General features: G+C 32.9%; 1 protein-coding gene across 6 annotated transcripts in view; it reads right to left on the reverse strand.

Moving 5' to 3' along the window:
* Window positions 1-226: 226 nt before the first annotated feature.
* Gmer (GDP-L-fucose synthase-like protein) overlaps window positions 227-17,193 on the reverse strand; it is a 36,337-nt gene continuing 19,370 nt past the window's right edge. For 2 of the 6 annotated variants that reach the window (XM_076480035.1, XM_076480034.1), the window contains exons 5-9: window positions 11,721-11,928; window positions 5,883-6,014; window positions 3,567-3,646; window positions 3,088-3,187; window positions 227-1,487 (exon numbers count right to left, since the gene is read on the reverse strand). In XM_076480035.1, coding sequence (XP_076336150.1) covers window positions 1,432-1,487; window positions 3,088-3,187; window positions 3,567-3,646; window positions 5,883-6,014; window positions 11,721-11,928 — 576 coding nt within the window. In that variant the 3' untranslated portion in view covers window positions 227-1,431. Of the gene's footprint in view, window positions 1,488-3,087; window positions 3,188-3,566; window positions 3,647-3,676; window positions 4,728-5,882; window positions 6,015-11,720; window positions 11,929-17,193 lie in introns of those variants that run through there. The other 4 variants (XM_076480036.1, XM_076480039.1, XM_076480037.1 and 1 more) reach the window with 4 other exon arrangements.

A 17,193-nucleotide genomic window follows, 5' to 3' on the forward strand; every position in this document is an offset into this window, starting at 1 on the left:
GACGTTATGGAGACCACTTGGTGTCGTGTGCCCAGGCCTAATAGACATCTACATTAACCAGCCCTGTATACAACTTTCTATCATAAAATAGCACCTCATAATCACCTTTATATATATTAATGTTTCTAATTCATACCTATAACGCAGACAGAATAATACTAATAACTTTATCAAGTCAAAGTACTTCTCAGTATGAAGGAGAACAAAAAAAACCTTTGAGTCAAAATTTCAAATTAAATTTTAATATACTTTATTCAGCAACACTTCAAACAATAATCATCATCTAACAACGATGAAATAATAACAGCCATCAAAGCACACTCGTGCCACGTTTATTTCAATACCTTCATTATGAAATTAGTGCAATAAAACCAGAATAATCCCAGAATAATAATAATAATGTCTTTTTATTTAACTAAATATGCCCAAATGGTCCCTCTCCTTATTTGGCAATATGCAGTATGACTTTAGATATTTCTATAACATGAAAGACATCAGCAGTACAAAACTTTATGATTTATTTTAGAAGGATATCGTATAGCATGAGAACCTTAGGCTTTAATTGTATTTCTTCATAATCTTTAGTCACCAGTAAAATGTGTTTAGATGAGTACAGAGCTAAGAGTGTGAATCAGTTATTTTCTCAGTTGGTGTTTTGCAGTGACGGTCTTAACTACACGTGCTGTCATTTATAAAATCTACATCTTAGTAAATAATATGTGGAATTCTCTTTACATCCCATTCAACAACTTCTTTGATTGCAAAACTTCATTATATAATCAAGGTACAGCATTACCTCTGCACAGTAAATGTCTTCAAGCAATGGACAAAAAAAAATTCATTGGGTCTGCAGATGAAAAATATAATAGTTCTTGAAAAACCACTTTAAAAAGAAATACTCTCTTACTACAGACTTCTTTAATAAATCTACAGTCACTCTAGTTTGGAGTAACTTCATGTATATGTGAATTTTAATTTAAAGGAAACTAAAGTCAAAGTATTACTCTGAAAATATTAGTTTCTATTAAATTAATAGCAGTGTAAAAGGTAAATGAACACAAAATATTTCCAGAACATATCATTTGAAAGCTTACACTGAAAAAAACATATTTGTTAGTATAAAAATGCTTATAAATACCAGTAAAAACAGTAAATAAAAGAAATCCTGAATCAGAGTTATCACATCTACTTCATTCCATTCACGTGTTTCATTCTATGATTTTGTAGTCAAAGAAAATAGTTCACCTACCAAATAATGTTGATACACAGTTTCATAATATACCGTGCACAAGACTACAAACAATTCATTTCTAGTGTACTTATTATATAAATGCTAACAATTGTGAGAGACCATATTATGTGTATATAAGGACACTTTTTAAACCTTTAAAACTGGTATTAAGTTTGCCTTTCTGCATCAGCTGGGCAACCTTATTTCCGTGAAGTTTCGTAGTTGGCTTGAAACCAATCAACTGTTTCTTTGACAGCTGCAACAAAAACAAGTTACTTCAACAAACAATTATGTTAATTAGTTACAAGTTGAAATGCAACAATTATTAAAGTTTAGAGTGGAAAATGAAACATTACAGTTTAAAACACATTCATAAATTAGAATGTACCTCAAGCTATCAGAGATTCTAACCCAAAGTATGCTGTACATGTATGTAAGAGCTCCAAACAGATTGTTATATAGGACTTCTTAGCCCATTAATATGGTTAAAATTATAAATATATAACAATAACAAGGAGTCACAAAAATATGCATATAACAGTACAACTTCACAACTGTCCAAGTTCAATGTTAGAGTATAACTGTTCTAATAAATCAACTTAACTTATGTTCTTCAGAGTTATAAGTACACAGTCAGTAACTAATGTTCCTTTTTTTTTCTGTTTTTTATCTTTCTTTTAATAATTTTTCCTTCTTTCTTTTTTTCTGTTAATTTAAATCATGGATAAGTTGAGAAAGTTGCATTGTTTCTCTGTTTCCTTACATTGAAGTTCCTTTACATATAGTTTTGTACTTACTGGGTGTTCTTTGTTTATCAAAGATAAGTTTTACTAAAGCTCTAGTTTCTAAGCTGATAAAGTGTGTGGGAAGTCCAATGAACACAGAACATACAGTCTAGAGTAGGGTGTTATTTCTTATGATCCTCAATATAAAATAGGGCACTAATTCATACAACTATTTTGTCCCTATAAATTCTGATAAAATATGATATTAATTTACATAACTACTTTGTCCACAAAAAGAAAATCTACATGGATGAGAATATTGTAAAGATTAAGTCTTGTTGTGACAATGTAAAGTTAAAATCAAACATAATACCCACAAATTTGTTATAGAAACCTATAACTGTACACACAGTAATATTAGTGTGATATAGCCTCTTCACAGTTTTAAGTAAAATATGAAAAGTATACTTTTACAAATATTTCTAAATGCCTGAACACACATTCAATGTTTAATATAAAAATCAAGGGCTATCTGCATTAGCTGTCCCTAATGTAGCAGTGAAAGACTAGAGGGAAGGCAGCTACACATCACCACCAACTGTTGGACTACTCTTTTATCAATTAATGGTGGATTGACCACAACATTATAATGCCCCAGAACTGAAAGGGTGAACAGGTTTAGTGGGAAGGGGAACTGAACCTATGACCTTCAGATTGGGAGTCAAGCTCCCTAACCACATGGCTATGCTGTGCACGTTGTTATTGAGATTTGTCATAAATATTTTCTTGAAAATGTGCCATATTTAATAATTACCTTTATTGAGAATCTTAGTTATGTACTTACATTTTAAATTATTAATACCACAAAATTAAGTTTAATCTCATCCAATATATCAACAAGTTTTTGTTTTTATTAGTCTGCATTAAACATTTATAGAACAAATAGAAGTTCAGTAAATCGTTTTCTTCTTATTCTGGTCCCTGGGAATGGCAACAACAGTCTCTAATCATTTTACTCCAAAAGATTCATCAGTAAAGTCTACCATAGACATTGTCTAAGATGCAAAAAATGTTCATATTTGTAATTAGACAAGCACATCACAGCAACCAATAACAGAACAATATAGCTACCTTGTTTCATATTGGTGAATTTGAAGTTAGGAAGGTATTTTCTCAGTTTGGAATTATTGGCAGTTTTTTTCATTTGTCCATCTGACCTACTGGTATCAAACTGTTGGCAGAATTAAGGCTCAAACATGAAATAAAAATACCACTACAACAACATAAACACATTATTTAATCTATGTAGTGCATAACAGTGTATAGAAGACATTATTTAATACAAGAAATAAATTACCATAATAATGATGAGTTTTTATAAGTTCTTCCATAACAATTAGCTGTAGCTTTGAAACTTTGTACTGTTGGTTACAGTTTGTGTTTTAGTGGAACTCTGCTAAAGAAGTTGTGAGGCAAAACATTGAGTCTAATTAAAAAAAAACATTTTGGTGTTATGAGGTCATTTATTTCTAGTATTTAAAGAACACTATAATGTGTTGCTTCTACTAAAAATATGTTAAAATAAATGTAACTTTTACAACAGAAGATACAATTACTTCTCCTTTGAAGTCAAAAGCTTCTGTCACCATTTCAGCTGCTTCTTTAATAGAAACTTCATCTTTTTCATCAACTATAAAAAGTTAAAAGTAATATAAATACTTAGCCCAGATATATGTCTGGAACTAATGAAATCATATTCAAGTCTTCAAAAACAAATATAACAAACTATTTAAGATATTATACCCAATATTCACGAAATTCATAACATCAACTTATTGTTTTCACAGAAATTATTTCTGGAAAAGTTTATGGAAGAATGACCACATCAGTCTTATAAATTAAGTCTGTTTAAAATAAAAAGGCTTAAAAATATATAAGGAAGAAAGTAACAAATAAAATTCTGATTTTATAAACTAAAACAGAAATTGTTTCGTAAGCTACACATTATGCAGTAACAGAAGCTGTCCAGTATTGTAGTCATATACTTATATTTTAAATTATAATACCACAAAATTAAGTCTAATCTCATCCAATATATCAAGTTTTTGCTTTTATATTTATTTATATTTTCTTTTTAAATATTTAATGTAATTTTTATATATATGTTCATATTTACAACCACATATCTAAGAACTAAGTTACAACTGTAAGAAATAATTTTTCTTGTGATACTGTATTCAGATATTATTGTGTATTAAATACTCCAGAATAAAGCTTTTGATTCAAAGCCATTTTTTTAAAGAGCTTTTAGTTTCTTATTTCTGTAAGATGTGTTTAGACTTCTTTCATTATGTTTTGTCTCAAAAAATTGAATGTATGAATTATTATTAAAAGCATGTGTATGTATATAAATACACAAACTGTTTATTTTCTATAGTATATTTTAATATAATGAGTTTACAGCTCAGCAACATTTTGAAAATTAATTTTTTAAAGAAATCTTTAATTGGATTACCTTCCTAAGAATGAAACTATTAAATAGAATGTCAATCTATTAAATTATTTACACATCACCATTATTTACAGTTGGTTACATAACAGTTGAGCTGTTTGAGTATGAATGGTAAACGGACCATCAATGTTAACATTAGTATGTGTATGTTGTCTTATAGCAAAGTCACATCGGGCTATCTGCTGTGTCAATGAAGGGCAATCGATCTCCTGATTTTAGCATTGTAAATCTGTAGACTTACTGCTGTCCCAGCAGGGAACTAAAATTAGTAATGAATAAAATTAACACAAAACAAATATTTCAGTTCTGTTTTATAATAAATAAAATTATCTATGAAATGCTATACAACCACCTAGTGGGATAATTTGTCAACAGCCATCAAAACTGTTCTATTTATTGTTGATTAGAGTTTTATAAAAAGGTTCTCAAATTTATTATTTTGAATCTTCATCAATATATTAGGTTTCTGTTTTATATTTGAGGAAGTACATGCTTAAAAACATTCAGAAAATATCAGTCATACAAGAACACCAAGCATTTTCCAGTGAAACATTTGATTAGAACCCCCATGCCGACTCTAGGTCAATTGCAGTTCAGTTCTTTGATGAATCCATCAAATGCATCATACAAAACTAGTAGAGATGTTTGGTGGATGTACTAAGTTTTTCATATTCAATTAGATCTTAAAATATCAGTATTCTCTAATGTAAAGAGGAAAATATATTTTAAATTTTTTTACAAAAACTTCAACTGTAAATAATTAAAAAAAGTACTAGTTTCTTGCTTCAAGCTACGCATTCTTTCTCAAGAATTTACAATTGATATAGTTGTTACATGCTGGATGCAGTTTTACTTTAAATTGAAATCATCAAATTTGCAAAAATAAGAAACAATACTTAAAGTTAACAAAAAATTTAAGATTGTGAAAGTAATGAATAAAAATAGCACTGCTGTGATAACACATAAATTTAATGAAGATTAAGTTAGCATTTTATTGACAGTAGTCTGATAACAAGATAGGACAAAACACATTTGTAAATATTAAATACATACCTACATTATTCAGTCTAACCCAGCAATACTTGAAAGACAAGACTACCAGTATTTGTAACTTCACATAATGTTTAAAATCTTTAACAAGTAAACTAGTTTTTGACTTGAATAAAATCTTATTTAATGGATTAAAATCTATGTATGTTAATCATGAAATTCTCCATTTATTACAAAAGCATGATCCTATTTTGTAAGAGCACTGATAACCAAGTTAAGGCTTTATATAAAACATAATTTTATGAAAAAAATTATATATATGTAAGTACAGTACAGAAAAGCACAGAATGTTTTGGTCTTTAATTATAATAAATTACAAACTTTACATAACAATAAAAGCAGAGAACCACAATATGGTACTTACCAGAGAGAATAATTGGTTCAATCTCATCATATTCTCTTAAAACCCATATTATCAACTTAGCAAGATCTAAAGAGTAAATAAACTGTCGAAGAGGCTTCCCCGAACCCCAGATTTCTAAAGGAGTTCCATTTTCTGTTAATAAAACAGTTAAAATAACTGTCAGGTTAATGTTTGTGTATATTACCACTTATTTATAGACTATGTTTATTCAAATAATTAAGTCTTCATTTTATGAAACAGTATGATACATGTACAAATTCTGATAGCATCAAAAGCTTAAGATCTCCATTCACTGTTCCATCTTCTTTATATCACTAGATGCTAGAAACTCCATTCATTGTTCAACCTCCAACTTCAGTAACTGATATTTTATTATGCTTTTGAAACTTTCTTTAGCCAGTTTCTAACACTACAGGATTACAAGCTTTTGACTACTTCAATGTTTCAGGCTGTATCTCTCTTTCTCAACTAAATTTATCCTACACAAACCTATTATAGCTTCATTACACTGACCAGAAGTTTTTGTGGCAGATGAGAAAAAAAGTGTCTCCAAATGAATTATGTGATTGAAGCATGCTAAACTTTCCAAAAATGGACCACAATTCTATTCCTTTAGCAAAACCTTAAATGATCTAAAAGTTTGTAAATAAAGAACACCTTACGAAACGTTACCAAGATAATCAGATTCTAAGATAGGAATATAAGAGAAAGATACTCCTTAATGTTGATGTCAACATGGCACAGCTGCTTCACATTTCTAGTTTGATGTGAATATTCATATGAATATCCTGAAACTGTTTCAGTAATGTTTGTTAAAACTGAATAATATGCTAAGAAATCAGGTTCTTTTTTCTTTCATTTTTAGCCAATTTTCAAATTTTTTAACCATGGTGTAATCTTTCACTTGAACCTATTGCAGTGTTTCTGGCAAAACACATGTATACCAGTCAGTTCATTTATTTGTTGAATTTTGTCCCAAGCTATTCAAGAGCTGTTTTGTTTTAGCTCTCTCTAATTTAAAAGTAAGAGACTAAAAGGAAGCCAACTAGTCATTGCCATCCACTGTTAACTCTTAGATTCACCTTTAGCAATGAAAAGTGAAATTGATCATCACATTATAACAGTGAAAGGATGGGCATGTTCAGTGATGATGGAATTCAAACTCGCATACCAGCAAATTGCGAGTCAAGCACCCAATGCCAGTTCTGTATCGCAATCAGATTTGCATACCTTTATAGCCCTCAAATAAATTGATTTTCTTGAAAACTTTAAAGACACATTAAAATGTATGCTAATGCAATAAATCAAGAGGAACCAAAAACAGTGGATCTCCATGTGTGTTCTATTCTTATATTCCTCATTTGCTCCAGAGATTCCCAGGCTTCCCTAAATATAAGCTGATGCATGAATAACAAATAATCGAAAAAACACACACTGTTCATCCATGAAGGACAAAACAAGGAAGTGAACCTGCAGGCACTGGTGTTCGGTGACAAGCTGCTAATTAAAACACTTGAAATAATTAAAAATGTTAAGTTTAAGGTAAGTGAGGAGTGTTAAGTCTCATAAATTAAGTACAAGATATGTTATTTTCTTGGAATTCTTAAATTCTGATAACAACTGATTTTAAACATTTTGACTTTAATAGCTTTCTTAACCAATAAAATTTGGTACAGTAACAGATCAAAGTAATTTCTTTGTTCTTATGAGAGACTAAGTCATGTGGTTTAAAATATTTTAAAGAAAGGAGAAATAAAGTTCTGGATGAATAATTATTATTTTGGTCTTGTGGGATTAAGATATGTAGTTAAATTTGTCTTTAAAGCAGAAATAAAACCCTCAGAGGATAAGTTGTGGTAACTGCAAAAATAGGATATTTTCTTATAAGAATGATAGGTCCACATTTTATGACCATGTTTATCATTTGTATGATTACAACAGGTGAAAAGAGCAAGTCAAACACATCTACCCAATAATATTGCATTCCATGGGTTCAAAGTTATCATTTGGAATAATAAAAAGTGCTTTACCCAGACTAACTTAAGTGAGTATGGGTAATTGCAGGATCCAAATTAGTAAGTAATGTTAATTAAAGTAGTTGGAGCTTATGATCTTATGTGCTGTTCAATAAAATAATGAGTATTTATATTAATATTTTAAACCTAAATGTTGTATTTTAAAAACTCATGGATATGTGAGAGTAGCCATAGCTAGAACAGCATCTAATTTTATGTAAGGAGGTAACACCAGAAGTATGAAGTACCTACAAATACAAAAAGTGTTAAGTCACACAATGGAAGACTTATAGTTATCTACATACATATAGAGGGTAATCAATAACTTCAGATTCTGTGGAAACAAAAAACTTGCTTTAAGATGAGTCTGAAAAATGGGTACCATAATTATCTTTAAAAGTTTTAAAGTTTTCTGTTGTTTTTTTTATTTAGCCTAATTTATATCTTAATGAAAAAGTCTCATGTATTCCTAACCTACTGCTGTGATTAAAGAGAAAGAAATGTCATGAAGGGTTGAATTCTTTACTCCAATTTACCTAATATTTTCAAAATGAGTTGAGCTGGTTCTCCACTGGATGGATGTTGAAAAAACAAATGATGTTGTTGGTAATTGAAACAGTATTACTGATTCTGTTTGTACCTTTGTTCATGGAATATGGTATAAAGTAGTGACAAAGAGGAAGATAGGTGAAAAAGTGTTATGCAGTACTGAGTAACAACACATCATATGTTTTTCTGTCTCATTTTTGTTGTTTCTTTACATTTTAATAAATAAAAGTAAATAAACTTAAGAGTCCCAATGAAGAGCAGGTACCCAACTATTGCAATGAACTAAGCCTCTTAATTTAGTAACGTGTGCCATACATATTCATGGTTTTAAGAACATAGAATTCTTGCAGACTGAGAATTAATAACAGAAGTAAATACATATGTGAAACTAATAAAACCTGGTGAACAGCTAGTGAATATATGCACTGGTTAACATGATCAACAGCTATCAAAAATATAATTACCAAATGACACTAGTAATATCAGAACTGTTCATTATCTATATTCAAGAACGATAACACCACCATCTATTTCACCCACGTTAACCCTGTGACTCCAGCTAATTTCTTAAACCTCTTCCTCTGCAAATGTCATGAAATTTAATGTGTTACATCCAAAACTGAATCAAACCAATTTACTATGAATGTATTTTAATGAAATTACTATGATAGATATATACATTTAGTATTAAATTAACATAAGTTTTATTCCTTTATTTTATAAAGAAGCACCTAAAATACAATTAAAAGTGCATATTTTGTTGTCACATGACACACACGTGGTTAAATTCCTCAAATTTAAGAGCTCTTAGACAAGAAACTATGAGAAGCAAATATAGGCTGTCAGCATAGATGATCGAAGTACATTTCCAGCTGTCTCTCATTAGCTAGGGTGAAACTTCCATGAATTTCTCCTTATGTAAAATAACATTATAATATCTCTAAGTTTAAAGTTAACCATGCATACTTGCAAAGTTAAAGCTGTGTTGCCAAGTGACAGTTTGGAATTGAATACCATGTTTATCACCAACAGAAAGAGCAGATTTTGTGCTATTCAGTTATAACCTGAAGAAACCTCTGCCTGTTTATGGATCAATAGCATGAAATAATAAAAGATGCTTAGTTCATTGTTCTCTTGAGGAATATACTGTGCTTGGCAAGTGTTCCATGCCTTATATGTATTAGTTTGCTAAACATTTAAGACTGAATTCAGGTTTTACATCTATATCTTAATTACTCATGTACTATTTGTGTTTCAAAATTTATATTTGAAATCCTTAAGTTGTTGTAGATTGTCTTGTCAAAATGTCTAAGCAAGATGGCATCATTCAATGTACAAGTGTACTTGTTTCAAACTTGTGAAGGACACTCAACCTATATAATAACAGGGTATTACTGGAACATGTCGACTTTGTCAACAGCAAGAATAAAAAACAAAGAGTTGGAAAACACAATGAAAAATAAACTACAAGTGAAAAGCTAAAGAAGTGAAAATAAGCACATGACAAAAAGAAGTTTCAAATAATATTCTACAAAATTTAAAAGGTGTGTACATATCTCAGTTTCTTAATTTTAAACATTTCATTACACTGTATGTTGATTATGATCTGGAGTTACTTATATAATTGAGAAAATGGAAAACAAAATGTAAACATTTACCTTAAAAAACTTTTCATATACATTTAGGAGGTTCCAGAAGTTATACAAGTGAAATGTGAAAATTGCAAGATAAGAAATAGCATTTTGATATTAAAAATGAAAATCACATTGCATGTGAACTGTTCAGTCTCAGTGCAAATAAATACACTAAATAATAAACGTTTTACTATAAATAGTTAAAAATCAAAACTAAATATTTTATTTTCCTAAAACTATATAATCTTAGGACCATTCAAGTCAAATTTATAAGGATTTCATCAACTAGTTTCATTTTTGTGAAGCATTTTCCCAAGAGTTACATACCTACTTACACTGTAAATAGGCTGCAATCATGGAGTTAAAGGCTAGTGAACACAGGAACTCCTAAACATTCACACACACATGTCATTTTAGTCTTAATATTATTCACAGGGCATGACAAAAACTGTGTGATGTGAATGATTCCTCTCAATGTTTACTTTTATAATCTGTGTATCTATATAAAAATGTAAAATGTTTATACTGATCAAGTCAGATATAAAATAGTTAACATGTTAAAACTATAAACAGAGAGAACAAATGAATATTTTCTAAATGTATCATACACACAAAATGCACACTAACACACTGATGATCAAAGAATAGCCTGTGTAGAAAATCACTTCAATGTTTCAATCACTGCTTACCACTAATTTAGCCTATTTGTTAATTCTATTCATCCAAGCATGTCATTCACACATTCTCAAATGTTCTAAACTTCATTAATAATAGCTTCACAAAAATTTCTTTATAAATAACCCAACATGAAATACAATTTATAATTCCACAATTATCTATTTTGATGTAAACTGATTTTTTTTTTACACAATTTATTTTCTGTGTAGTATTCTGGTTTACCCATGTTTTGCAAAGCATAAAAAAAAAGACTTTAGTGGATGTGTAAAACGAACAGTGAAAAACTGAAACATGAACAACAAAATACACTGGGATCTCTCTATTACTTGTTTAAACAATCTGGTTGCTGAAGATGAGAGAGAGCACAACATGTCTTCATTAGACAAGAGATTACTGAAGATGATATAAATATTGTGTATATGCTACATTGTTATGTTAAATGAAGTTGTAGTATAGTATATTTCCATGAGTTTATATTACCTAAATCAATAAATATTTCCAATATATACTTGAAGACAGACTAATATTATATTGAAGCACATACTTTGTTTCTCACATACAATAATTTTTCATTATGTTTAGAAATCATTGCCAATCAATTTACAATATTTCTATTATACACCTTCAAGGAAATATTAACTAACAGCTCATACTAATTTGTACAAATCTCTGTATTACCTGTCTATTTGGATATGATTAATGACAAATATAAGGTCTATGAAACATACACTGTGGTATGTAACCTCAGGCCAAAGAAAGAGTTAAACAAAGTTTACAACTATTTATGTTATGTTCATGAGAATGTTAGCTAAATATAGAATAAATGTATGAAAATTTTAAAACGTTTATCTGAACATAAGCAATTAAAGGAATATTATTCTCTAAATCATGAAAGGGTGGAATATATCATTTTATAAACTGCTGCAATTGTTAAAAAACAAAAACTTGAGAAGAATACAAACTTTTAGCAATATAAGTCTTGTGGATAAGTCCAGGCAAAACATGACCATTCTCCAAGTTGAAGTTATCATGTGGGCCAAAAATATTTGTTGGAATCACACATGTAAACTTGCAACCATGTTGACTATTGTAGGCATGATTCTGCACATCAATAAGTCGTTTTGCATATGAATAACCAAAGTTTGAAGAATGAGGTGGCCCATTATGGATCTAGTTAAACAAAGTCAAAGAAATGGACTGTCAAAAATGTCTTCTTCACAGATGTATATAATTGCTATATATAAGCATTTAAATATTACTGAAATAATTTTTAAATGTTAATGCACACAGATGTTATGATTTTCCTTTACTAAAGATGTATTACCCATAGGTATTTCCCTCTACTCACAAGGTTAGGTATTCATGTAAAGTGTTGCCCTCTGTATACAGAATGTTTTATTTACACATGCCACAAACCTTCTACTCTCCAACAAATCTCTCACGTGTAACAATACAAGTGTCACATACTCTCATGCCACACGACTCCCCTCTGAACTACTGCTTCCATGCTTGGCAGAAGACATAAGCACTGGAGGAAAATTGCGAGGAAGGGTGGGAAATATGAGAAAAAAGTACCTATCAGAAATATATTTTTAGTATAAGAAAATTATAACTTCCGATATAATACTTTTCACCTGTCACAAGATTAGATAGAATACCAATTGATTATGAAGCAGGACCAGTGCAAAGAAATGAAAGAACCATTCCCCAAAGTGTCCAAACAATAACTCTGGAAATAAAAGAGTCAAATCTGAAAATCCAATGAGGGGAACCACATCACTTCTAAACCAGGTATACTCTTCACCCATCCATGAAATGTATAAGAGATAAGGAAGGAAAAAGAGAGGAGCACATCTAAATGAGAGAGAACTGTGACAGGATAATGAATCTAGGAACATACATATACACACACACGTAACACAGTCCTACAAAGTATAAAAAGTGGGTAAAACAACACCTAACAACATACATATAAACACACACGTAACACAGTCCTACAAAGTGGGTAAAACAAAAGATGTGCCTCTAGGTGAGGAGTGGCAAGGGATCAACAGTTGGTTGGTTGGTTGATTTGGTGTTTTATGGCACAAAGCAGCTAGGCTATCTGTGCCAAACATCCAGTAAAAAGTTAAAATTAAAGTAAAATTAGGAAATTTATAAAATGAAGTTAAGGTAAAATAAAACAAAGTAAAAATAAAAAGCATAAAACCAATGTTTACATCTAGTCTACAGCATTAAGAGAAAAACTACAGTAATAGAAGTGGTAGAGGACTTTCTACAGTATTACTGTAATTATCATAACTCGCCAGAAAGACTAATAGGTAAGTACAAAAACCACCGTCAGTCACCTGAAGTTCGCCTTTCCAGTCCTGGTTCCGAGTTATTTGACGTTATGGTCATTTTAAAAGACTTTTAGCAAAATTTTAATAATAACGCACCAGGATGACTAACAGGTAGTTTGAACAGCAGCATTACCAACCTGAATTTGGCCTTTCCAATCTTGGTTTCGAGTTATTTGACTTTACAGCCATTTTCTAATTTCAAATCAAACTAGATGGACTTTGATTCTTAAAAGGGAATCTCATTGAAAAAGGGTCTCATGTATAAATTAAAGAACTTAAATGGCATTAAAAAGATTGATGGTCTTTAAAAAACTAAAAACATTTCCAAGGTGCACAGTGTCACCATCACCAATAACACTGTCACCGTTATTGAGAGTCATAATGATGACAAGAAAGTAAAATGTGGTTTACTGTGATTTGAGTATCACACAGACTACACAATGGTGCATTAGTTCCAGATAAAAAAAAATAATGAGTTAAAAAACTGTGTCCAATGCGTAGTCTAGTTAAAATAACTTCCTCTTTCAGATCCTAATGGAAGCAAGATGGCCAAGGTCTAATATAGGGTTTTATTGGGAAAAGCTTGTTGTCACATTGCTCATTCCAAGTCAACAGCCAACTGGCACAGAGCGTGCCTTGAATACAGAACCATAGTCCATGCATGGAACAGGCACAGCAGTGATAGCACCATAGCAGATAGATTTTGAAATAACGTGAAGTGATTCCAGGGCCAGTAGAGAACTAAGCGAGTCAGTATAAATAGTGCAGTTTGAATATTGCTAAGCTTCTATGTGATCCAGGGCAAGAGAAATGGCATATAGTTCAGTAGTGAACACAAAAGCTGTACAGGGGATCCTGCACACAACCACAACAAACCATGGCTGAGTCAACACAGTCATCTGATTTTGAACCATCTGTAAAAATAGGAGGGGAAGGATGGGTCAAAAGATGTTCAGCAAATAGCACAGTATTTCCAATCAGGAGTGTCTGCTTTTCTCATTGAAAGACCGTAAGAAGCCATGGTGGGATGGGCTGACCAGTGGATACAGCAATGTTAACCAAAAACAGACCCAATTCACCCAACTGCGCCTGGATACAAAAGCCAAAAGGAGCAATGGCAGACCATCTGGTCTGAAAAAGCATGACTCACTGAGGAACGAAAACACAACCCCAGGTGGGATGCTTTGGTAAGGAATGAAATTTCGAAGCATACAGTAAAGACAGTTGCAAACTGCAGAGGTGCAAAGAAGGTTCATGAGACTATGGATAAGCTCTGAACTGAGGAAGTGCAGAAAGCCCCAGTGCAGAGCTAAAGTCTTTGATGATGAATAGGGTCTAGCATCTTTAAGGCCAATGGTCTGACAGAGACATAGACCAGTGATCCATAGTCAAGTTTCAAACGAGCATGATATATCTTTAGCATATAACATCGATCAGCTCCCCAAGTGGAGGAAGAGAGGACACAGAGGATGTTCAGTGCTCTTGTACATTTAACCTGTAACTGCTTGATGTGTGGTATAAAGGTCAGCTTACAGTCAAAGATAAGCCCCCAGAACTTTGTCTCAGGGGCCACAGGCAGCACAATTTTGTTGACATGGAGTTCAGGATCAGGGTGAACACCCTGTTGGTAGCAAAAGTGCATGCAAATGGTTTTAGAGAGAGAGAAGTTAAAGCCGTTTGCCATGGTCCACTTCAGTAAACGACTGAGGGCATCTGTAGCTGCCGCTCAATATACCTCATGTTCAATGACCGACATGAGATGCGAAAGTCATTGACACAGAGCCCGTTTGCAACAGTAAGAAGGAGTTGTTCAGTGATGGCATTAATCTTTATACTGAAAAGTGTGACACTCAAAACACAGCCCTGAGGAACTCTAACCTCCTGTAGAAAAGAACGGGAAAGTGTTGAACCTACATGAACTTGGAATCTCCTGTCCATTAAAACATTGTTCATAAAAATGGACAAATGGCCACGTAACTCATATATATGGAGGTCTTGCAAAATTTCATACCTCCAAGTTGTATCATAAGCCTTCTCAATGTCCAAGAATACTGATACAAGATGTTGTTATTTGAGAAAGCCTTCTCTGATGAACGTTTCAAGTCGAATCAAGTGGTCCATGGTGGAGCGCTGTACCCGGAACCTACACTGGGTGGGTGAGAGGAGGTTGTCTGATTGAAGGAACCAAATGAGAGGAGCATTAACCACCCTCTCTAATGTCTTACAGAGATAGCTCGTCAAAGCAATTGGATGGTAGTTTGAAGGAATTTTGGGATCCATCCCAGGTTTAGAGAAAGGTAGGACAATAGCTTGGTGCCAGGCATCAAGAAAAACATTCTCCTGCCAGATGTGGTTAAAAACAAGCAGAAAAATAGTAAGAGAAGCAGGAGATAGATGGCACAGAATTTCATAGTGTACATCATCAGGTCCAACCAATGTACTGCCAGACCAATGAAGGGCCAATTTAAGTTCCACCAGTGTAAAGGGATGATTATAGTCATAGAGCCAATCAGCTTCAAAGGAAAGAGGTGACTGCTCTGACCGAGTCTCAATGGCTAAGAAGGTGGAAGAAAAGGCGGAAGTGCTAGATACCCAGCAAAAGCTTTCACCTAGAGTATCAACAATGCTCTGGGTATCAGCTATTTCCTGACCATCAGAGAGCAAGACTGATAGGGGGGGAGACAGAATTACACCGCCCAATGACCTTTCGAATCTTGTCCCATATGACTTTGGAACTGGTGGTAGAATATATGCTGGTTATGAACTTAATACAAGATTCCTTCTGGCTTTGACATCTTACCCACCAAGCATGTACATGGGCCTTCTGGAAAGTGATGCAGTGCGAGAGTTGTGGGATATCTACAAAAAGTATCCCAGGCCCATTTTTGGGCCTTCTGTGCCATGTGACAGGCAGAATTCCACCTGCCAACATGAGGATATCATGGAAAACATATCAAGGTTTTAGGAATATGTTGAGCAGCTGCTTGTATAATACAGTCAGTTACTGCTGCCACACAGTCATCTATTGATGACAGGATCAAGTTCTACGAGAGTAGTGAAAGAGGGCCAGTTTGCTTGATCCAGCTTCCACTGGGGCACTCAGTTCAGGTAGTATCGACCATGGCCAATCTCTAAAAATTATAGGAAAATGATCACTAACTCATGGATAATTGTCAACCCTCCAAGAAAAATGGGAGAATAGTGAAGGGGAGCCAATTGAGAGGTCAATAGCAGTAAAGGACTGACTAGATGCATGAAAATAAGTAGAAGAACCGGTATTGAAAAGAGAAATGGTGTGATCAGAGAGCATATACTCTATGGAGCAACCTCTTCAACATCAGCACTTCCCCAGAGAGGATGATGTCCATTAAAGTTCCAAAAAATTAAAAAGGGAGATTGAACTGTTCAATGAGAGCATAATTCCATCTACACACTAAAATGCCAAACAAGGACACTGCAGCAACGTCAGGGTTTTGTGAGCACAATACCCAAACACCAGCATCAGATACAATGTTTATAACACTTGTTGAGAACATCCAACACCGATACTTGGTTGACCCTAGCCCATGTGGACCAGCCAACTGACCCAAGGGGGGACACCAAAGGCTGCCAATCTACAGGAATTCAAGTGGTGTATTAGGGTTGGACCTCTCAACCACTAGGATCCTCTCCTCCCCTCATGGGTTGTCACGCATGGCAAAGACGTGGGTGGATGTTTAGATCCCAGAGGAGGTAAATTGAAAGAACAGAATCTTTCCTGGGAGGTCCCATCACCACGTACAGGAATCCACACTGAGGGGGCTCAATGGACCATTACTGTAAGTCAACTACATCAAAAACCCACACCCATGCTGCTGGTAACCAACATCCATGGTGAGGTAGAAAGAATATAATACCATTACCTCACTATATTGTCTTCACCTCAAGTTAAAGCAACCAGTGTAATCAAGAACCACTCTAACTCCCAAACATGACACAAGTTGGCTTTGATCTATCAATCCACGAATCCAACTTTTGGTATTGAAAGGATGTCTGTGACATATAATCAACTTCCTCAACCATGGAATAGGCCAAGTTTATCCAAGCAACAATA

Source organism: Tachypleus tridentatus, chromosome 13, assembly GCF_004210375.1.
Source record: "Tachypleus tridentatus isolate NWPU-2018 chromosome 13, ASM421037v1, whole genome shotgun sequence".
Lineage (NCBI taxonomy): Eukaryota > Metazoa > Arthropoda > Merostomata > Xiphosura > Limulidae > Tachypleus > Tachypleus tridentatus.